The following is a 22,640-nucleotide window of genomic DNA, read 5'->3' on the forward strand; positions in this document are numbered from 1 at the left end:
GTGTGTCGCATTAATTTAAGCCCCCCGGGTACGATTAAGCTCATGACCCGGAACCTGCGAAGTATAAATGAAAATGTCACTTTTTCGTTCTGCTTTAGGGTTAAATGTACGGGGACGAAAAGGGAAAATATTAATATGATGATAGAGCTATAAAAATTAAATAAAAAAGACAATGACAGGTAATGGTAGCTGCTCCACATCGCTGTGATTATAGATTTTTTTTTTTACTACATGTCAGAGCAAACTCATCACAGCAACTTAATCTTTTTCTTATATATTATTTTTAATTCAGCAAACTTTCAAAAAAAAAAAAAAAGTCTTATAAATGCAGCGCTATGTAGTGAATAGAGTTAATGTTGTTTAAAAAGTTATTTATTGCACCTACTTTTATTTTATTTTATTTTTATTTATCTATCTTTAATGTTTCTATTTTGATATCAACCTGAGCAAGTTGGACCAAAAATACAGGCGACAAAACACCAAAAATTACAGTCTGGAGATCTTTAATCAGCTGTAAGCAGACTGGCAGGCTGAAAAAAAGGAGGGCTGGCAAGGTAGCAGGGAAAATGTCCTGAATAAAAGAGAGACAGAAACTTTTACCATGATATCTCCATTTTCATAGAGATGATAAATGTAAATTGTTGCAGTGTTGTTGTTATAAATATGAGAATAAAGGAGTTAAACACACATTTTTGCCACATTGTCTTGACACTATTCTCTCCTCTCATAAAAAAAAGTTTCTGATAAAATTTTGATAAGTGAAAAAAAAAAAAAAAAAAAAAAAATGTCAGAAATCAACTACGCTTTTCTCAAATTTCAATATAAATTCAGATTTCTTTCAAAATAAAAGTTATGGGATTGCTGCCTCTTCAGACACCAGTCTGTAAAAACATAAACTTTGATAATCCAGGACTTAATCCATGTTTAGCAAGTCAGTTTTGTAAAATAAAAATAAAATTCTCTATTGATTATTTCCTTATTCAGTAATGTTTTTAAAAAAAACATTCATCTCTTCATTGATACAGCCGCTTGTCCACAAGGTGGCAGCCTAACATCACCTGTAAGGGTATGAGCAGCCGTGTGCATTGACTGGAAACAGGAAGAGCCAAACTCAATTAAATTAAAATGAAATATGTATTTGTTTGTTGTATTTTCTTTAAACTATTGTTATTTCATTTTACTTTCCTTTTTACATTTTGAATTCATCATCATTTTTTTGTATTATTTTTTTATCAGGGGTATAGTTTCCTCAAACATCTGTGAAACAATGTCAAATACAGCAGATTATTTTAACACGTCTTGACTTTATTAACACTGAATACATTTTAAAAAAAGACCTTCATGTCAACTTAATTTAAATAGAGCACACACATACACAGACACATCAAACGATGCACACTGGTTAACTTCTTTGTGTGGGAAAAAAAATAAACAGTACAAACAGTAAATCAGATTCATGTAATGTAATCACTTTGATGACATTTTTCTTCATCTAACGCTAGAAAAAGGTGATCACAGACGAGTTTTCAGCTTAACTTGAAGCTAAAAATTCAAAGTATAAGATATCAAAGCTCTGCATGCAGCTTTTTTAAAAAAAAATATTTAAATAGCAGGAACACTAAACCATGGCCTAAAACATAAACAGGAGGAAAGTCCGCTGTTCATTTTAAAGCTGTTATAAACCAAAATCTACACTCTCCTTTTAAAAGATGTTTAATGCTACGAGGTATTTTAAATTAAAGATTTAACATTTTTTACTCATGCAAACGCTTTTACATTTGGGTCGGGATTAGGCAGCTGGTGCTGCAGGTCCAAAAGCTGCAGTTCCTTGAGTGTCCACTTGAGTCTGTCCTCAGGTTCTTCAGTCCTCAGACTTAAAGAGGGAGTATTCTGCTTTTCCATACAGTAAACATGGACATGAAGTAAAAGCTTGTTTCCAAAAGTAGCCTGCTGTGACCTTGCTTGATTGAAAAAGACGTTCAGTTCTAGTGTTCAACACCCGACGCCACCTGAACCTGCTCGCAAAGCTCCGGCTCCTCCAGGTACATGGGGATTTTGATGTCCCAGTCAGATTTCTGCAACAGTTGATGGAAATTCATCAGTCACACTGAAAATTTACAGTTGGGTTTTCAATATTTACAATTGTTTGTTATCATTTCACATTAAGATTTCACAAATTAACTGTTGTATGATACTTGTATATAAATTAATTTCTCTATATGTCGACAGATGGATTTTATTTCAGTGTTTCTGCAGGGTAACCTTGGTAAACCATGTTTCTTTTACTGTTTTAATTTATTTGAGTGTGTATGAAGTGTTTCAGACTGACCAGTGACTTTGGCAGCGCCTCTTTATGGAAATACGTTTGACAGGTATCTGGATGGCAGTGAACCACAGACCAGAAGATGGCGAACAGGAGCCCTGCCATGATGACGACCGTCACCGCCACGGTGATCGGTTTCTTCCACGCCGTGTCTGGACCTGCAGGTCGATCAAAGAGACACTTCAGAGCCAATCAAAACTTCAAAAAACTTAACTTAAGATTTCTATACAATAGGAAATCTTCCTAAACTGTCAGTAATGGCCTGCAGTTCCTCAGATGTCCACAGGGGGCTGTCTCGCAGTGAGTCAGACCCCATAGAGACATTTTTTTTTTTGACATACATCGAGGTGAAGAGTAAAAGTCATGGCTAGAGTTATAAAATCAGGGTATGTTGTTTTGTTTTGTCTCATTTGGTTTCATCAAAGCCTGAGGATGAAAATACAAAAGTGTTTACATGAAAACAAAAACTCCTCAAATTTTTGGCCTGTTTCCGAAAGAAGCAAAAAGTTCGGTTGAGTCGACGTCTCAGCGTGTGTTTACCTGTGATGGGCACACACTGAGTGTCGGTGCTGCTGCTGGAGAGCTGCGTGCTCAGAGCTGTTTGAGCTCTGACGCAGTACACCACTCCTTCCTGCAGGGCGGCGACGTGCAGCTCCTTCTGCTCAGACGGCATGGTGTAATGAGTGGCCTGAAGGAAAACATGGATCAGTGAAGTCTGGAAAATATCTCAAAGTGATCCTTGTTTTTGTGAGGAAAATATTTTGCATGTGCAACCGGAGAAAAGAAAAGTTAGTTATCGAAGAAAATAATGTGGTTGGAAAATAAATAAGAGATGACCTCTGACCTTCTGCTCGTTGCCTTTCTTCCACACCATCACGCTGACCACAGTTGTGATTGGAAGCTTATCGAACGTCACCTGCAGGGCGTCGCCCACCGCCGTCACCGTCATCTCCGGCCTCGTCAGGACGGCTGTGAGCACACGATTCACACTCAGTCATCTCGTTCTGTTCATGAAACACAGCAAAGCCGCTGACGTTTGCTTCTTACTGTCTCTGCGGTTGAAAGCTCGACTGAGCCAGTCTGACACCAGGGATCCACACTGAGCTCTGACACGGAGGTTGTAGTCTGAGTCTGAGCCCAGGTCTAAGCTCAGGTCGCAGTGTGTGTGAGGAGTCCGCTGACACTCGGGGGCGTCTACCCAGCTGCCGTTCAGGACGGTCAGCTCGAACTCCCTGATGGACAAACACACAGTCAGAGCTGTAACATGAGCCACACCTTCACACATGCTCTGAAAACACAAACCGCAGCCACACACACACACAAACACACACACTTCTGACAAACAGAGTCCTCACTGTTTCTGTTACTTTAATACTGACTCTCTCTACAGCAGCTCGGTGAGGATGAAATTAAAATGAGTCAGAGTTTTTGTCAGCTGAAGGGTGGAGCCGACCTGCTCGGTGACATTTATTTAATCAGCTGTTTAATTCATATTGCTTCACTCACACTGGATACAACGTTCACACTTAAAAGACCTTAAAATCCCCTATAAAGAGGCTTTAAATTTACTTTACGTACTCTTTTAGTTTTTTAATGTTCATACTTCTCCCTTATTACTGTATGCTTGTAGCACTTTAAAAAAAAATAAAAGTATGTTATAAAAAAATGTATTATCATTATTATTATCATTCTGCAGAACATAATTTTGTGTAATCCCAAAGTTTGTGAAATTCAGTATAAAATATATATGCAGAAGTAAGCACGCACAACTGTGTATCAAATTAGGTACTTTTATAGGTACTGACCAAATTCTGCCAAAATTAAAAGGTACCATGTTTAGGTACCTACAGTGGGGAAAAGTATTGAACGCGTCAACTTTTTTCTCATTACATTTATTTCCAAAGCTGCAATTCAAACTAAATTTCTCCCAGACATTGGTATTAACTCAAATAATCCACACATGAAAAGAAATCGCAACGTTCAGGTCCATAAATAATGATTATGGTGAATTAAGTATGATAACAGGAAAAAAGTGTTGAACACACCATGGAAAGGCTGAATACTTTGGACAGGAAATGCACCATACCACCTGAAATCTGTCAGTAATCATTACTTGAACTTCCAATCAGTGCAAACCAACATCAGCTGGGCTAGAGCAAATTGATGGTCCTATAAAAAAGGTGTTTTTTCACCAAGCAGTTAAATACCACACACCTCATGATGGGTAAAGGCAAAGAGCTCTCTGAAGACATTCACAACCTGATTGTTGCTCAGCATCAGAATGGAACTGGTTACAGACTTATATCAAAGCACCTGAATATTCCAGTCAGCACCGTTGGGGCCATTATTCACAAGTGGAAGAAGCACCACCTTACCATCAACAGGCCACGCACAGGAGCTCCTTGAAGATTTCTGACCAGGGAGTCAGAAAGATAGTCAGAAGAGTACTCAACAAGCCAAGGACCACCCTGAAAGTGCTCCAGAAAGACTTGGAGGCAGCAGGTACAATTGTTACAGAGAAAACAACAGGCAATGCACTCCACCGCCATGGCCTCTATGGACGCTCAGCCCGCAAGACTCCATTCCTCAAGAAAAGGCATGTTGAAGCTGGTTTAAAGTTTGCTAAACAGCATCTTGACAAGCCTGTAGAATACTGGGAGAATGTTGTCTGGTCAGATGAGACCAAAACTGAACTTTTGGGCTGTCATACTACAGACCATGTTTGGAGGAGAAATGGCTCTGCACATCAGCCAAAAAACACTACACCAACAGTGAAGTTTGGAGGTGAAGCATCATGGCATGGGGTTGTTTCTCATCTCATGGTGTTGGCAAACTTCATATAACTGACGGAGCAATGAATGGAGCCATGTATGGGGAAATTCTTGATCTGAATCTGCTGCCATCCACCAGGATGATGAAGATGAGACGTGGCTGGACCTTCCAGCAGGACAACCATCCAAAGCACACGGCAAAGTTGACTCTCAGATGGTTTCAGAAAAAGAAAATCAATCTGTTAGAATGGCCTAGTCAATCACCTGACTTCAATCCAACTGAACATTTGTGGAAAGAAGTAAAGAAAAGGGTTCACCAGAGGGCACCAAAGAATATTCCAGATTTAAAGACAATCTGTGCAGAGGAATGGGCCAAAATCACCCCTGAGCAGTGTGGGCCATTAGTTCAAACAGACAAGAAGCTTCTGGAAGCTGTCATTGCAAACAAAGGCTTCTCCACTAAGTATTTGATGAGTCTCAGTTAGTGTGTTCAATACTTTTTTCCTGTGTTATCGTACTTAATTCACCATAATCATTATTTATGGACCTGAACATTGTGATTTCTTTTCATGTGTGGATTATTTGAGCTAACACCAATGTCTGGGAGAAATTTGGTTTGAATTGCATCTTTGGAAATAAATGTGAGGAGAAACAAGTTCAACACTTCTTTTCAAACCCTGCACAGATTGAATACGTAGTGGATTGTTTGATCAGTCAAGTGTGTAATCACGTAGATTCACACACTTACAACTTGTTTTGCAACGTCAGTTCCACAGAGACACAGAGTGCTGAGCTGTACGGGACATTTGGTGGTTTTAACCGAGCAGCAGCTGCTGTTCACCAACATACCTGCTGCACCTACCTGCTGAGTAACCACAGTCATAGTTTGTCTGAAGGTAAACAGACTTGAAAGGAGGTTACTGAGGCTCTGCTACCTTCAAACACCGAGGAGTGTTTCTGAGGGCTGTGAAACAGAAGCAACATTCCTGGGAATAAATGAGGAGCTCCTTTCTAACCCTAAACCTAAACCTCAGCAGCTACTGACGTGCGCTGCTGTTTTAATCCCAGACACACCTGTAAATGACCCTCTGTGTGTAAGGTGTGTTGCTAATACCTGTGTTATTAAGCTGCATTGTTTTTACCTTCATTAGTTGCAACAAACAACCTTCTGCTGTCAGGTTATACCGTCACTGTCTGATCAAACCTGAACCACCTCTCTGTTTTGAGTGATGACGGATGATGTTTGACGTGGGACTCACCCCTGGAACTGGACGGAGTAACGGACTTCAGTGTCACAGGGAGTCTGCAGAGGGAGCCACTTCAGGACGTGTTTCATGTTGACGGAGTCCATGGAAACATTACTGGGTGCTGGAAGAGTCCGAACAGCTGTCGAGACAAGACGTTCATACGTAAATCCACGGGTTGTTAAACGAACATTGAGTTCAAGAGACGTAAAGTTACGGTTACCAAACTTATTTATCATGATCACTAGAGAAGTCAAGGAGACACTCCCAGTGGACCGTTAATGACCAAATTCATTGTAGAGCTGCAGCCGCATTTTAGCAATGGAGGTAGGGTTTAGCTGGAGTTAGCGTTCTTTAGCCTCTGAGTTCAAACTGAAAGCATCATAAAAACATCTGGTCGATCTTTGGTCAGATATCAGAAATGAAAAAACACACAAGAGAGAATCAGACCTCTGACCAAGACCCCACTTTGATAGACCCCGCTGTGTGGGTATTGAGGTCATGGACTGTGTAAAATGTGGACGTAGTCTCCCCGACGTCACCCGTCTGTTTCTGAAACGGAAATTGAAGCAGATCGGCTATCAGGGCCATATTGAAAGTGGCAAGGCCTTCGCGTACAGCCATAGGGCGCCTGTCGGTCACGTGACCCTGAGCTGTGCCTCTGATTAGGCAAGCTTGTGATCTTAATATCCTCTGAACTGACGAGTTAGAAAAATTATCTTGTACAGTGTGTGCCAATGGTAAAAACAGCTTTTTTTTTGGAGTGGTGTGTATGTGACTTCCTGTTCTTCCACTGGAGAAACAGCAGATTTTAGCACTTCAGCATTGTCTCATATTCTCAGACCAGAGGTTGCCGCGGCTTGATTGAGATGGATGCAGCCGTAGCTCTTTTTGTTTCTGACATACTGTGTATGTTAATTATCATGGTGTGTGTTTGTTGTGTTGGAGCACAGCCACCCTACTTATCATAGTCATCGAGTTCCTCTTCTAGGAAATGTACTCAAGCTGAATGCCAAGGTGTACAGAGACCTGCCGATCCAATCGTATGATCTACACATGTTAATGGAGTCATACTCAGTCCATTCACAGTCTGACTGAGCTGTTTACACACATTGTAATAGTCCGATCTAGTACTGACTTAGATCTTAACTTAGATTTCTTATGCTGCCTGTAAATGTGCTAAATGAATGTGGGTCTCCAGTTGACAGGGTCACACTTTACACTGAAACACCATCAACGTTTGTGTCCGTGAGTTTTTAATGTGTTTGTGTTTCAGTCAGTTTAACCAATGAGACTCTAAATGCACGTTTTACTTTGCAGAGTTGATGAAAAAGTTGGTTTGGAGCCGAGGTTATGACCAGATACGATGCTTACGACTCAACATGAAGATAACATAATTAGAGGGTTTAAAGAAACAGATTTCACTTTATCAAACTATTAACTCTCTGGTCTAAAGAGTTTTTTTTTTTTTTTACAGAAAAAGACATGGATACTAAAAAAACCTTGCATAAACATGTTGTTGAACAACCAGGAGAGGATAACTTTTGCAAATTTTTGAAATGCCTGAAATTCAATTCTACTTTATCTTCACAACAAAGGCAAAAAGTGAATAAAATCTTATCCATAGTTAAAATCTAGTGAAAAATTATCAGGACAAGAAGTTTTATTCAATTTATGAAGTTGTACATGCAATGTCTCTTTTTTTCATTTTTTCCTAAATTTGCAAAATTAAAAAAAGGTTCAAATTGTAAAAGAAATTGAAACAATTTCACAAAATTTAAAATAAAAACAAATTGCAACAAACTAAAAAAAAATAGATAATTTTTTTAAAAATGTAAAATGTGCAAAAACTAAATGAATTTAAAATATTTACGAAAAGAATTTTTTTTTAAACTTTAAAATTTTGCAAATATTTCAAAAAAGAATTTGAAAGATTTTCCAAAAGAAAAATGTAAAAAAAAAAAAAATCAAAGATTTCACAAAAATTATCTTAAAACTCTGCCAAAATTTTTTAAGTGGTAAAATTGTGAAATTTTAAAGAAAAGAGACAATTTGAAAAATTGGAAAAAAAGTCCAAACAATTTTGAAATGTCAAACATCTTCCAAAAATTGATTAGAATTTTAGGCATTTCAAAAATTTGCAAAAGTTACCCTCTCCTGGTTGATGATAATGTTTGTGACGAATATTTTGTTCAAAAACATGTTTGTGTATGATTTTTCTAGTATCCATGTCTTTTTCTGTAAGAAAAATAACAATTCTTTATTTCAGTAATATTTTTTAAAGCTACAAGGAGACACTGCAGAGGAGTCAAAGAGCCGCAGGAGGCCTCAGAGCCACAGGTTGAAGACCCTTGGGTTAGCTGCTAAATCAGTGGTTTTCAAATTGGGAGTTGCCACGAGGCACTGGGGGTGGGGGTGGGTTTAGAAAATTCCTTCTCCTTTTTGTAACTGCCTACTTGTGTGGGTCTGGCTTTTGTTTGTTTATAATTTCCTGTTCTACACAAATGTGATGATTATTGACAAGTGAATAAAAGCGAGGAAATGCATCTATCCTCTGAATCCTCTCATGAAAGTGGGAGTTGTTTACCATCCATCAGAGTGATGTAATTTAGGTGATAACAGCGTTTTTTGGTGGTTAACCTCCTCACGTGTGAATGCATATACAGATATACGTTTGTTTTAGTGTACCATCTATATCAGCGTATTTTACACCCCTCAGCTCATGTGTGCCACTTTCATTCATATTTGACTGTTTTCAGGTGGAAACTTTTATATTCCTGATGTGTTTGAGTAAAACTTACAGTCTGTGAAGTCCAGCAGGACCATCATCATCATCATCATCATCATCACCAGCAGCAGCAGACTCATGACCGGACCGTTTGTCTCAGGAACAAAGAAGAGAAAAAGTCATGTTGACCCAATCCTGACGTGTCCAGAAACCCTGAAAACCTCCTGATGTGGTTCACGCAGAGCATGGTTCTGGATCCATCCCTCAGCTCACATTAGAGTCCAGTAAAATCCTTCATCTGCTGGGATCATAGTCCGGGTTCAGGTTTAAATCCACATGATCCAAAGGAGTGAGGTTCGACCTCTGAGCGTCTGATTCATCTGAACGAGCAGAGTGTGTGTGAGCTGTGTGTGTGTGTGTGAGTGTGTGCTCTGCAGAGAAAAGCTGGTGCTGCTGGATGCTGAGGCTGGATTCTAGGCTGCACAGCCGGTCGGACTCGTTGTCTCCCTCTGCCTCAGGGTGTCGCCTGTCATTTTCAGACCTGACGCAAACACACCCAGCGAGCTCTGAGAGCCGTGCAGCTCCCGTGCAGCTGCTGAAAAAACTGTGCGTGAGGCTGTGTTGTGACAAACTTCTCACGAAAAGCCAGAAAAGCTGGACTTCTGCCTCTGACAGATATTTAAAACCATCTGAACCCTTCATTGAGACGCCTGCTGACAGGAACTATAAGCTCCACATGCTCAATTTTCATTCCTGACTTTACCCCCTCGAGTGTTTCCAGGAACACCTAATTTCAGAGCTCACTCTCACATCAGGTGCTGGAAACAGTATCTGACACAGATACCACAGAGAGATGATCGCTGTAAACGTGACTCCTCATTCGAGAACGTGTGTGGATGAAAGGCCGCTTTCAGAAATGTTCACCATGCTCAAATCACAGGAAGTAGTCCATCTCAATCCCCTCTGCCTGTTGACACTGAGGCAAAAAGGTCAGTTGTACAATCGCAGCACCAGCACATCGTCCTTGCCTCCTTCTCCTCTCCATCTTCAGCTCGCAGAGAACACCAGGCCCAGCACCGGTTAGCATCAACATGCTAACAGGCTGCTAACAGCTGAAATCTCATGTAGAAACAATGCAGCCATGGTTACACCCAGGATCTCCAGGAACACACACGGGCATCACTTACCTACCTATTCTGAGATATTAAGAGACAAACACTAACCACGGGGCCAAAGACCTGGGTAGATGATGCAAAACAGCACCAGACCAGTAGAGGGCAGTAAGACAACAACAAAGGCCATTCAGTTAGCCTGTTAGCATGTTAGCATGGAGGATGTTCAGCCTGGGCTGGTTTTGATGGAGCTTTGTTTCAATGCAGATGGATTTGTCGACTCTCAAAGGAGACAAGCTCTAGAGAAAAAGCTGTCTAAAGCCGGTCCAAGACGTTTCTAAAAGCCCCGAACAGTTTGGACTGAGCGCTCCCCGTCTGAAGCATGAAGACGCAGAGATGGAGCCATGTTTGGGCTTCAAAAGGAGCTGTTGATGGAGGACTCTGAGCGGGATGAGTCCTTCTCCAACAGCTTTGGATCCTCATTAAAGGTCTGAATTCATGCAAAAATCACTTTATTAAGTCTTTTAGTCAAACGGACCCCCCCTCAAACTTCCCATCTCAGAAGAAGACAGACTAAGTGTCTAGAGTTCATTTATCAGGAAACACTCAGCCAAACTGAGCATGCGTGTGCTAGTCACTTCACGGCCGACTGCTTTTCCAACTTTGGACAGTCCAACAGAGGGCTAGCCAATAGACTGGTCCTGAATCCAGGCGCATTACCAACCATCCTCCAACAAACCTGGGACCCTGGAAATGTGAGTATTTTAAATGCTGTGTGCTGTGGAGCAGATGGAAGAGCTTTTCCTTAATTTCCCCCCCCTGTCTCTGTGTTAGCTTCAGGATGCTAACTTTAGCTGCAGTTAGCCTGTTGTTTTAGCCTGTAATGTTACGGTAAAGGAGCTTCTCTGTTTTCTAAACATTGTGCACTCGGAGCTCGTGGCGCCGCTCTCAGTGACGTGGAAGAGCGGGGCGGTATCAGCGGTGGCTCATTTACATATGAAGGCCACGCCCACTAAATCAGAGCGTTCTGAACAGAGGGGCTATGAGAGCCTGGAAACAATGCTGCTGTGCTTGATTTATTGGCTTTTTGGACCAAAACATGTTACAACCATTTCATGAAGACATCAATGATCCAGATCAAACTGCAGGAAAGGAGCAGGAGATGGGAGCTTTAAATCCTGATCTGATGAGCAGATTATGACATGTGTATCAAACTTCCTCTGTGTCTGAACAGCCGCTGCAACCTGGATCTCCTCTGACACGTTCAGCTGAAGGTCTCCAGTTTACAGGGTAACTCTTTACAGGGGTACTAAACCAAGACTGTAACAGCTGGGGGAGGGAGGGGGATAGAAACACTTAGGCCGCAGGAAAGCACTGCTCCCAGGACTAATCCGTCCCAACCCGTGGCCACATGTTGCTGTGTTATAGGGAGTTGAGAGTAAAGTAAGTGAGCTACACATCGCTACGCTGTCTTTAAAGCAGCTCAGGAAACACAGGACTGATGTTTATTTGATCAAACTCTCTGAAACGTGCGGTCAGGACTCGGTCTCTGAGTTTCAGTCAGGCTGTGTCACGGACGCAGTGAGAAGTGTCAGACTTTGGACTCTCATGCTGATCAAACATTAACTATTACCAACCATAAAGCCATAAACACAGACCCACTTACACACTCACACACACACTGCTGCATCCTGCTCTGTGCTGCTGCTTGTTCTCTCCTGAAACCATCAGAGAAACCTCCAACCGGCCCGTCAGGACCAGAAAACTACAACCATCACACCTCCAAGACTTTAAACCTAACTTTACATCACACTTGTGTCAGAAACCTCAGATTGTTTTCACACAGTGTCAGTCATTCAGTCTGAAAGCAGGTCAGGAGCTGCACTTCCTTATATGGGCGCACAAACATTTACTGTTCCTTCACTTCCTGTTGCTGAGTCCAGCTTCCTCCTCTGCAGGATTGACGAACAGGTGTGCGGTTCATTGGAGGAAACATGTGAAAGGTCATCAGAGATGAGCACAGAGCAGCACTTTCAGTTCCCATAACACAGATTTTTAAACAAACTGAGGCTGAGCAGCTGCACGCCGTGAAGCTTTATCAGAGTTTCATCAGGTTACCTGCTCCCTGTTTGGTTTCTGTGTTCACGTCAGATTATATCTGCTCTTATTTATCTCCATCCAGCGTCTGTTTGCTCATGTTATTACAGAAAGCAGGAAGAAATGAACGCATCACAGACTAATCCAGAGGAGCAGGTTAGCTGTGTTTCCATGTTTTGCTAACTGACTTCTCTGTAACAACAGGGTATTCTCTTTCTCTCTTTCCCTCTTTCTCTTCAAAGTGTTTTAATTAAACCTGTGATGGACGTAGATCTAAATCTGGCTTTCATTTCAGTCTGGTCACATGTTGACGGACTGTGTCCATACTGCTCCCAACCCCGTCAGAGCTTCCCACATCCTTAATCTTAAAAACCACACATGATCAATATATACGACTACCACTTAAAAGTTTAAGAACAGCCCAGTTTTTCCAGTTTTATAATAAAACTTTAGCGCCTGGCATTCTTTCTGCAATAGAAATCAAAAACTTCATCAGAAAGTTGCTCATCCCAAACCGGCTCTGTAAGGTTTAGGTCTGCAGTCTGAGACGGCATTTCATGGCGTTTCCTTTGACCAAAACCAGGTACAGGTCCCCAAATTACCAACCCGTACCGTCCCACTTTTTGGGACCCCTCTGTTGGGGTGTCAGACATACTGATCCAACCCCAAAAGATGTCGCTAGAAACACCGCAGTCTGTTGATTGGTGGAAAGGATTGTCTCTTCCTGAGTGACAATGGTTGCAAAGACAACAAAGATCCACAGAAGACAAATTGCTGGATGTCTTCCATCGTTGCTTTTTGTTTACTGTGTCTTGTTTCTCTTCTTTGTTGGATTTATTAGCTGGTACACTTTGTCGCACTGCTATGGCGTCACACTAGTACGTAGCTTACACAATGCCAACCAAGAGGGGCACTGTTGGCTGTAGAAACACAAACAAAATCGACCCGTACCAAACTGAACTGATCCGTACTGGACCATGTTGTTTTCACTGTTGTTTTCACCAATCTCCTGATTCTACAGTAAGAGGGGTGAAGAGTACCTTAGGGGGTGTTTCTCTCAAGCATAAATTATTTAATCAAACAATGTTCAAGGTCTTTCTTCACTTTAACCGCTCGCGTGTTGACTGACCTTTTTCTTTGCAAAGGAAAATTAAACCTTGCTGGCCAGCAGAAGTCTTTATGTCATTCTTCACCAGAAACATGAAAATTTCCACAACGATTTGGTGTCAGAAGTGGGATCCCTTCAAGCAATGGGATGGTGAACAGGCCATCCTAGAAGAAAACGGATTTCCAGCCTCCAACCTCAAATCCTCTTTAGAGCAGGGAAGACTGTCCGTGGACGCCCCAGATAGTTGCTGCTGGGATTTTATGAGCACAAGTTCAGCTAAATTTATCTGGTGGGCAATTAGACATTGGCTTTTGAAGGTCCCATATAATGCAAAGATCACTTTATTAAGTCTTTTAGTGAAATGTGTGGGTCTTTGTCTTTCCTCCCAGCCCACAAAATGTGATATTTAATGACAAACCTGTAGAGCTTGTGAATGTAAAATCCTGACCTAAAACAAACTGTTCTGAATTTCCGGGGTTTGCTGACATCAGCGAGTCCCTTTTTTGACCAATCAGGAGCAAGTCTGACCTGATTGGTCCACCTGAGCAAACACCCCTGAACCTCCTCCCCCTGTTTGAAAATTATCGGGGCGGCTCCGACGAGTCTGTGAGACGATCTTGGGGCTAAAGATTCATCTGTCAACTGCTCACGCTAGAAGATAATCTTGGCCGAACGTTGGGGCATCCATTTATCAAGGAAATGTTCCAGCTCCACTCAGTAAAACTGAGCATGTGTGTGCTAGTCACTTCACGGCCGACTGCTTTTCCAACTTTGGACAGTCCAACAGAGGGCTAGCCAATAGACTGGTCCTGAATCCAGGCGCATTACCAACCATCCTCCAACAAACCTGGGACCCTGGAAATGTGAGTATTTTAAATGCTGTGTGCTGTGGAGCAGATGGAAGAGCTTTTCCTCAGTGCCCCCCCTGTCTCTGTGTTAGCTTCAGGATGCTAACTTTAGCTGCAGTTAGCCTGTTGTTTTAGCCTGTAATGTTACGGTAAACCAGCTTCTCTATTTTCTAAACATTGTGCACTCGGAGCTCGTGGCGCCGCTCTCAGTGACGTGGAAGAGCGGGGCGGTATCAGCGGTGGCTCATTTACATATGAAGGCCACGCCCACTAAATCAGAGCGTTCTGAACAGAGGGGCTATGAGAGCCTGGAAACAATGCTGCTGTGCTTGATTTATTGGCTTTTTGGACCAAAACATGTTACTACCATTTCATGAAGACATCAATGATCCAGATTAAACTGCAGGCAAGGAGCAGGACATGGGACCTCTAAATGATTTTTATTGCCTTCTCTCTTAAAATTGGGTTTGAATTTGGCATAACAGTTTTCTTTCTCATGATATCCACAGTTTTTCTTAAGCTATTCTCACTTTTGGCTTGATAAATAAATGAGAAGTGAAAGCTATTCTTGCTTGTGGCTTGGTAAAAAAATTAGAAGTGAAAGCTAAATCTCACTGGAAGCTTTAAAAAATAAAAGGAAGTGTTTTTGGCTTTTCTATCGCTTGTAGCTTATCCCAAAGCGGTCTGCATAGGGACGTCTGTGCTAAATTAGTCGTATACCGCCTCCACATTTGGAATGGGGAGTAAAATTTCTGCTGAGGTTGGAGTTTATAAAACGTACCAACATTAGAAGGAAACTAAAAGGAAACAAAAAAGAGGAAAGAAAAATTAAGAAAAGGGGAAAATTTCCACAACATACTCCGTAAGTAATATTTAAGACATGTGACCTCTTACAGCCAAACAAACACCCACTGACGTCTTGGATGACAGATTTTCTTTCAGTAGCTACAAACGACTTCAGGAACAACAGGCTTCAGGTTATCTAAGGTGTGGCTGAAGAGTCACTGCCATCATCATCATCATCAATACTGAGTGGGGAACTACAGGGAGCGGCTCCCAGCAGTTTATGGCCCCTGTCAGAGAGTAAAGTCCTCCTGTTCGAGCCTCAAACCTCAGACGAGGGAGAAGTCAGCGAAGGAGTGAGACGAGGAACTCCATCGTTCAACATCGAAGCGATCTCTAAACTATTCTTTGGAAGTAGTTTTCTGGAAACTTTGCAATCATGTCGACGGCTGTGGAAGCTACCGGGTTCATCATGAGCATAGTCGCTTGGCTGCTGACCGGAGCCGCTCTGGTCAACGACTACTGGAAGATTTCCACCGTGTCAGGCAGCGTCATCATCTCTCAGAGGCAGTTTGAAAACTTGTGGCACTCCTGCGCCGAGAACAGTGCCGGAATCGCCGAGTGCCGTGACTTTGAGTCCCTCCTCGCCCTTCCTGGTAAGACATGAGACGTTATCCCTCAGCAATACGTCCACTGAGTCCTGGTTTCAAGACGTTAAATATGGCAAGAAATGTTTGAGGGCATCAGGAGTTTCAAGACCACGTTCCTGACAGTTAGAGGCAAACTTCACAGATTTATAGCTGAGCTCAAATTGTCCTCGCCGTATTATGGGGGATTTCCTTAGTGACTCGTAATAAGGTCAACCTTACGTCAAAAGGCCACGAATAGATAAATAAGTCATCTGCGTAAATTTGAATCTTAACATCTATAAAGTGATGAGTCTGACTTTTATTTTTTAGGTTTTCATTCAGATAAATGTGTTTTAAGGTCTGTCAGAGGGGAAGTAGGCCAGCGTGTTATGTGTCACCATTTCGGAATAACCCGATCAAAGGTTGACTCGATTTACGACGAGTTTCCCGCCTGAATTCAAATTAAGCTCAGTTTATCCAAAGTTGGTAAAACAGAAATAACAGGGATTAAATGATCTTCTCTGCTCTGTTTATTCATTTAAAGTTAAATTACTTCTGTTTTTTGATACAACCAAAGTAGTTCACTGACGACGTGGTGTGTTATCTTTGGCCGCCATTTTGGTGTCCTTGTCCACGGGCACTGAAATGGAGGGAAACGGTGTTAGAGCCAAGAAACAGTGGCTAGTGGGGTTTTATTGTTTGTACTTAAATTTGAATGTGAATTTAAGTTATTAAACAGTGATGTAAAGATAGACAAGTTTTACCCGTAAACTGTAAAATATTACAGAGATTTTACGATATTTAACCGTAAAATTTCAGGATAATGTATGGTATTATCACTTCTCAGGTTTGAGCAGTTATTCTGGGGGCATGTCAGCTTTAAAGTAACTGTAGTTCTACTTAAATAATTAAAATTTGATTTACTGTCAAATTTAACAGTGAATCTCTGTGAAACTTTATCAGAAGGTCACCGTAAAATTACCGTAAAATTACCGTAAAATTACCGTAAAATTAAAACAAGTAGCCACTGATAATCTTTCAATTTGCCAAAAGTTTTACTGTGTCCACGTCACCTCCCTGTGACCTACTGAGCAATATGAGATTATCAGTGATACTCTGTCACTCCCTTTACCACAGCAGGGGATGGTGCTCATGGGAAATGTAGTCCTCATCTTTATAAACTCTTCCCAGGCACTTTTAGAACCCAACTCCGTAAACTGAGGCAAGAGCTTTGTATATTTTCGGTTTGGGAAGATTAAATTAAAATAAATTGATTAAATTTCCCAGATTTTAGTTTTTCTTCTAACTAACCTGTCACAACGGCTGTAGACGAGCAGTTCTTCTTCTCTGTGAGGTAAAATGATGGTTTGGTTTCAACTTAACTTTTGACCTTTTGACCTGTTTAACATCTGTTAATATGGAGGTGGCAGCTCTATGACCTACACTGCAGTGGGCCAGTAGGGGGAGCACCAATTGTTTTGGCTCCAATCTTAGGAAACTGCCATGTTGACCTTCTTAAAATCAATAGATCTGAGTGTAGGATAACACCTGGGTCCATCAGTGATGGAAAATAAATTTTTAGCTGATATATTTTGTAACATTAAATGTCAGTATAAAGTGTCACATACAAACATATATATGTTTATAACTGAGCCCAAAATTGAATCCACTGGAATCCAAACGGGGACTTTGAGGAGAAATAAAGTCTGGAAAAATTTGTCATTTCAAAATATTAAAACGCAAAAATGGTGTATTGAATCAAAAAAGGAAAGTGTGCTCATTTAGTTTCTTTTCTTGGAATAGGAAACTAAAAAAGGACACTATTCTTGCCCCATTGGCAGATTTAGGCATCATTTTTGTCTTGGACTTGTCAGATGACAAGACAAGATGCTATCTTAAATTTCAGTTTTTGCAGTGTTGTCTGCTGATTTCAAACATAGCTGCACATCTGCACTAAAACTGCACATTGCTGGTTGAAACGTTCAGTTTTAGTGCAGACGCGTGGCTCTTTCTTCTTCTTAATCAATGAAGCCCACAAAAAGCTTTATTTACCTTACCTAAATCCTCTGTTTCCTTTAAATGCATACGTATAAATTGACGAAGAAGCGACAACTCATTTCACAAACATTGAATTCTGGGATGTGCTGCAGCTGTAACAGTCTGTTTCACTGCAGAGACCACAGGAGTCTATAAATGAGACTGTGAGGTTAGTGATTCCTGTGCTGTGGTCAGTTTATCACCCTGAAACTGTCAGAGGCTCATAAAGAGGCGCGGCAGGTTTTTATGGCCTTCTGCTGATAACACGTCAGGGTTCACACTTCGTTATGTCACTTCCACTTCCTCCAGTGAAGAAGGGAGGAGTGTTTCTCCTCATGGTGAAGTTATTCCTCTGATGTAAATGTTAGGACCACCTGATGTGTCTCTGCTCCTCTGCAGCTCACGTCCAGGCCTGTCGGGCTTTGATGATCATCTCTCTGCTGCTCGGCCTCGGCTGCATGATCGTGGCTCTGCTCGGACTGAAGTGCATCAAGATCGGCTCCTCCACCGACGAATCCAAGGCCAAGATCGCCGCCACCGGAGGCATCCTGTGCATACTTGGTGGTGAGTTTCACACATTCACCTGCACACATCATCCAGCATGGTACGGCCTGAACTAGTGTCTCGTTCTGATGACACGTTTCTGTGTCTCCAGGATTCTGCTGCATGATCGCCGTTTCCTGGTACGCCTGGAGGGTGGTGCAGGACTTTAACGATCCGTTCTTTGGCGGCGTGAGGTGAGTAAAACTCAGTGTTCTGTCACTTTAAGACCGACTGAAGACAGATATTAAAGAGGGGGTATTCTGCTTTCTATTATTATCAACATGGACATAAATAACAACACTGGATGTTCAGACTGAGCGTGTGCAGATTTTCAAACCTCTACATGAACATGTTTTGTTGATAATAGCAAAATAGAAAAATTATCTTAAAATTATTTTAATAAATTATTTTATTTTTTAAATATTTTTGAAATATAATGATTAAAAATATTAAAATTTAATTAAATATGAAATATGAAATAAATTAAATATTTTATTTAATTAAAAGACATTTTAATAAATTATTTTGATTTTTATATATCAGTGGGGATAAATAAAATTTATTCTATTCAGAAATATTTCGGTCATCACATAAGGATCCCTTAACTGGTTTAGGACACACTGGAGGGGCGGGCCTCAAACACTAAGGTCTGCATATAGCTCAACCAGACCTCCAGAGAGCTGGCCAATCAGAGAGAAGGGGGTTTGTGGAGAGGACAGGTTTAAAGAGACAGAGGTTAAAACAAAGTGTTGTCGACCGAGGCTGAAATAAAAGTTTTCTTTTTTTTTTTTTTCTTTTTGTTTTAAATCTGTAAATCATGTAAAAAATACACCACAGGGACAAAATACGGACTTAAAAATGTCTCCTCTTAAAAACTTAACCTAAAGTTGTTGTTTTTTATTTTTTAACATGGGGATCTATGGGCACTGACTTCTTTTAGGAGACATCCTCTATTGGACACTTGGGGAACTGCAGTGTTTTGTTACTAAAAAGAAAAGGATCAAAAACGTAACTCAAGCCTTTTTATGTTCATTCTCAAAGACTTTCTTAAAAAAAAAAAACTTTCTAATATTTAATAAATTTTGCCGTCTTTGAGCGACTGGAACAGAAAACTGTCGAATCTTGTTTCCGTCCCGTCTCAGTCCCTCATTGTGAGCCACTCCATCCTGTGTTTGCAGGTTTGAGCTGGGTACTGGTCTCTACATCGGATGGGGCGGAGCCTCTCTGTCGATCCTGGGCGGAGCTCTCCTCTGCAGCGCCTGCAAAAGAGCGTCTCCTGGAGGCAAGAAAGGGTAAGTGCAGCATTCACCTCAGATTAAAGCTGTTATTCTGGATTAAAACCTTCAAACAGATCAGAGAATCCAGGGACTGAAACCATCAGCTTGATGTTTCAGACACTATGAGCCGGATGTTTCTGGTTTTGAGTGTGACGTCATCTCTTTCATGTTGCAGTTTCTATGGAAACCAGGCTCCAAAAGTCTACACAGCAACAGCCAAGTCAGATCCAGACGCCCGAGCCTACGTCTAACACACACACACACACACACACACCTGTACACATACTTGATGGTTTTTTAGTACATTTTCTCAGCTTACACCGAACATCTGAAGACCCCACTTTAACCTGATTTGTGTCGACCCATAAAACGAAGTGAAACCCCTGATGAAGATATTTTTAAAAGGGGACTTGTTGTTTTTTTTCCCATGTTTTAAAAACAGTTTAATAATTATAATAAGAAAAAACAATTTTTCATCACCTGACCAGTTTTGAACCAGTAGCTCTTTCTCTGTCCTTTTAAATATTTGTTGTTTTTTAAAAAAGGTTTTTTTTTTGTGGCTGAATCATAAATCTGAATCTTAATTCGTAATGGACTGAAAATAATTGTTGGTGATTTTCAAAAATAAAGTTTAATTTCACAAAAAAAAAAAAAATCTGTGTTATTTGATTCTGTGAGAAAAAAAGTGGAGAAATGTCCTTGTCCCAAATCTGACATTTGTTTTGGAAACCATGGACGGGTTACAACAGCATGGCTCAGCCAGACACTTTGACCATAGGTGTGTGTGTTGTGTGTGTGCTGTAATCTGCTGTGTAATAATGATGATTACTGCAGTGCAGGACGGTAATCCATCTGTGTGCGTGTGTGTGTGTGTGTGTGTGTGTGTGTGTGTGTGTGTGTGTGTGTGTGTGTGTGTGTGTCCGCCTGCTGACCTGCAGAACGGCAGATTAGAGCTGCAGCCCATCGCTTCGTCCGTCTATAAATAAAAACCTCCTCACACTGATCAGACCTGCTGATATATAAACACACACACACACACACACACACACACACACACACACACACACAGGTGTCAAAAGTATTCACATTCATTACTCAAGTCAAAGTATAGATAGTAGAGTTAAAAAGACTTTTGTAGAAGTTAAAGTATGGACTTTTTTTTACATCAGTAAAAGTGTAAAAGTGCTGGTGTCAAAACTACTTGAAGTTTAAAAGTAAAAGTAATACAAGAGGGAAAAATGTCAGGCCACACCACAGGGGTGTAAAATGCACTCTAAAGGCCATAATGACCATGAAGTTTCGATTTCGTTAAAACGTTAGCGCAGTTACTGTAGATAATTTGCTGAATAATAGTAATAATGATAATGATAATAAGTATTATTATCATAAATACATTTTATTTATGAAAGCGCTTTTCTGGACACTCAGAGACACTAGTTATCATCTTTTTATGTTTTAAAGTGGAAGTGAAGAGGGAGGAAGCTCTAACAATGTTCAAACAACAAAAAGAGAAGTGAAAAAATAATCGGCTTCACAGAAAGTCAAACGGCTTAACGTGAACTGTGGCTAAGAAAACAACTCAGAGGCTTTTTGGAGAAAATATGAAGAAACTATGGATTTTAAAAAAGTTAACCCGACAAATTAACTCCAACAAGGTGACTAACTTAACCTAGTGAAACCAACTATATATGTCCTATTTTTAATCTCTTAACCTTCTGATGCATGAAATATGAAAGCATCCGTCCATTTTTCTGTTTTGTTTTTTTTTCCCCCTAATGCCTTTAAATGTTTTAATTATTTTCTTTGAAATATTGTGTCTTAATACATTTTTTTTATTTTTCATTCATACATTTTTTAATATTTGATTGTGTTCATAGAGTTTCACAGAGGTCCTGAATATCTGAGTATTCAACATTAAACAGGATGAAATTAATGTTAACAAAAAAAAGAAAAAAAAACAAGAAAAAGAAAAATAATAATTAAACAGTATGAAATTTGTGTTAACAAAAAAGAAAAAAAGATAAAAAAAAAGAAAAAGAAAAAAGTATTCAACATTAAACAGTTTGAAATTTGTGTCAGAAAAAGAAAAAGAAAAAGAAAGAAAAAGAAAAAAATATTCAACATTAAACATTATGAAATTAATGTTTACAAAAAAGAAAAAAATGAAAAAGAAAAAAAAGAAAAAGAAAAAAAAAACAGTTTTTGGAATTTCCTTGAATAATTGCTTCTTTTTATGCTTTGCGAAACATTTGAACATGCTTTAACACATTTTAAATTTGTACATTCAATAATTAATTAGCTTTTTACCCTTTGATGTATGTCTTTAACATTCAGAACAAAATAAAATATTTTAAAGGAATTTCAATTTTTACTTCATACCCTAAGAAAATGAAACGTTTAAGGGAAATATTTTCACAGGGATAAAAGACAAAGATAACATGTGAGTAGCTTAAAAAAATCCGTAAATGTGGTAGGAAAAAGGTTTTTATTTATTATTAGCTTTTTTTATTTTATTTTATTTTTTAATTTTATTTTATTTATTTTTTTAATTTTATTTGGAAGTCTTTTTTTTTTTTCTTTTAGTTTCTTGAATGAAGACATTTTTCTGGACTTGTCAGGTGATTCTGGCTCACAATGAGAGTCTTTTTAGAGTACTTGTACAGTAAAGAATAAGACAAAAACACTTTGTTGGATTTCAGTTTTTGCAGTGTAACATGAAGAGGTGTTTTTGCCACAGAGTCAACAGGCAGAGGGGAAATCTTCTGTCTGAGGATTTCTGATTGAAATCGCTCATCATGCTTTGTCAGTGTATCTCTGATTTGGGTGTTTCGACCAATCAGAATTAAGTGTTTCACAGAGCGGTGGATGAATCTCTCCCTCTGTAATCCCGCTCTGTGCTGACGGAGGAGAAACCCTCTTCAATCCTCTCGTACGCTCCGTCAGTCCGTCCACGTGAAGCTGCGTTTGTCCTGATGCTGTGGGGGTCTCCTTACAGCTGGCTCACCTGATTGGCTGACGGTGCTGAGGGGTTCTTTAACAGACGGCTTGTGGTCACACATCGAGCTTCACTGAACGACATCATCACCATCCATCCACCCTTCTCTGCAACCCAGGTGAGTCCGTCTCCTTCAAACCCTGAC

The 22,640-nt window shown here is 40.3% G+C and overlaps 2 protein-coding genes across 2 annotated transcripts; one reads left to right on the plus strand and one right to left on the minus strand.

Annotated features, from left to right (window-relative positions):
- Positions 1-1,725: 1,725 nt before the first annotated feature.
- On the minus strand, positions 1,726-9,489 carry crfb16 (cytokine receptor family member B16). Its single transcript, XM_074689324.1, has 7 exons — positions 9,140-9,489; positions 6,354-6,480; positions 3,371-3,555; positions 3,168-3,292; positions 2,864-3,011; positions 2,330-2,481; positions 1,726-2,075 (listed from the first exon to the last, which is right to left on the minus strand). The coding sequence occupies exons 1-7, from the start codon at positions 9,204-9,206 to the stop codon at positions 1,986-1,988; spliced, it is 894 nt and encodes a 297-aa protein (XP_074545425.1). The 5' UTR covers positions 9,207-9,489; the 3' UTR covers positions 1,726-1,985.
- Positions 9,490-15,453: 5,964 nt separating this feature from the next.
- cldn15la (claudin 15-like a) lies at positions 15,454-19,876 on the plus strand. The gene is made up of 5 exons (XM_074689184.1): positions 15,454-15,670; positions 18,080-18,244; positions 18,336-18,417; positions 19,402-19,515; positions 19,676-19,876. Exons 1-5 carry the CDS (start codon positions 15,454-15,456, stop codon positions 19,749-19,751), a joined length of 654 nt encoding a protein of 217 aa, XP_074545285.1. The 3' UTR covers positions 19,752-19,876.
- The last annotated feature ends 2,764 nt before the right edge of the window (positions 19,877-22,640 follow it).

The sequence above is a fragment of the Halichoeres trimaculatus genome, unplaced genomic scaffold (genome assembly GCF_033239565.1).
Source record: "Halichoeres trimaculatus isolate MK-OKI-2021-1 unplaced genomic scaffold, fHalTri1.1 fHalTri1_scaffold_15, whole genome shotgun sequence".
Lineage (NCBI taxonomy): Eukaryota > Metazoa > Chordata > Actinopteri > Labriformes > Labridae > Halichoeres > Halichoeres trimaculatus.

Coding starts and splice junctions, on each gene's coding strand:
- cldn15la (XM_074689184.1), top strand. CDS start 15,454: ATGTCGACGGCTGTGGAAGCTACCGGGTTCATCATGAGCATAGTCGCT. Junction 18,245..18,335: donor CATCCTGTGCATACTTGGTG/GTGAGTTTCACA, acceptor CTGTGTCTCCAG/GATTCTGCTGCATGATCGCC. Junction 18,418..19,401: donor CCGTTCTTTGGCGGCGTGAG/GTGAGTAAAACT, acceptor CTGTGTTTGCAG/GTTTGAGCTGGGTACTGGTC.
- crfb16 (XM_074689324.1), bottom strand. CDS start 9,206: ATGAGTCTGCTGCTGCTGGTGATGATGATGATGATGATGATGATGGTC. Junction 3,556..6,353: donor TACTCCGTCCAGTTCCAGGG/GTGAGTCCCACG, acceptor TTTGTCCATCAG/GGAGTTCGAGCTGACCGTCC. Junction 3,293..3,370: donor AGCTTTCAACCGCAGAGACA/GTAAGAAGCAAA, acceptor GTGTGCTCACAG/CCGTCCTGACGAGGCCGGAG.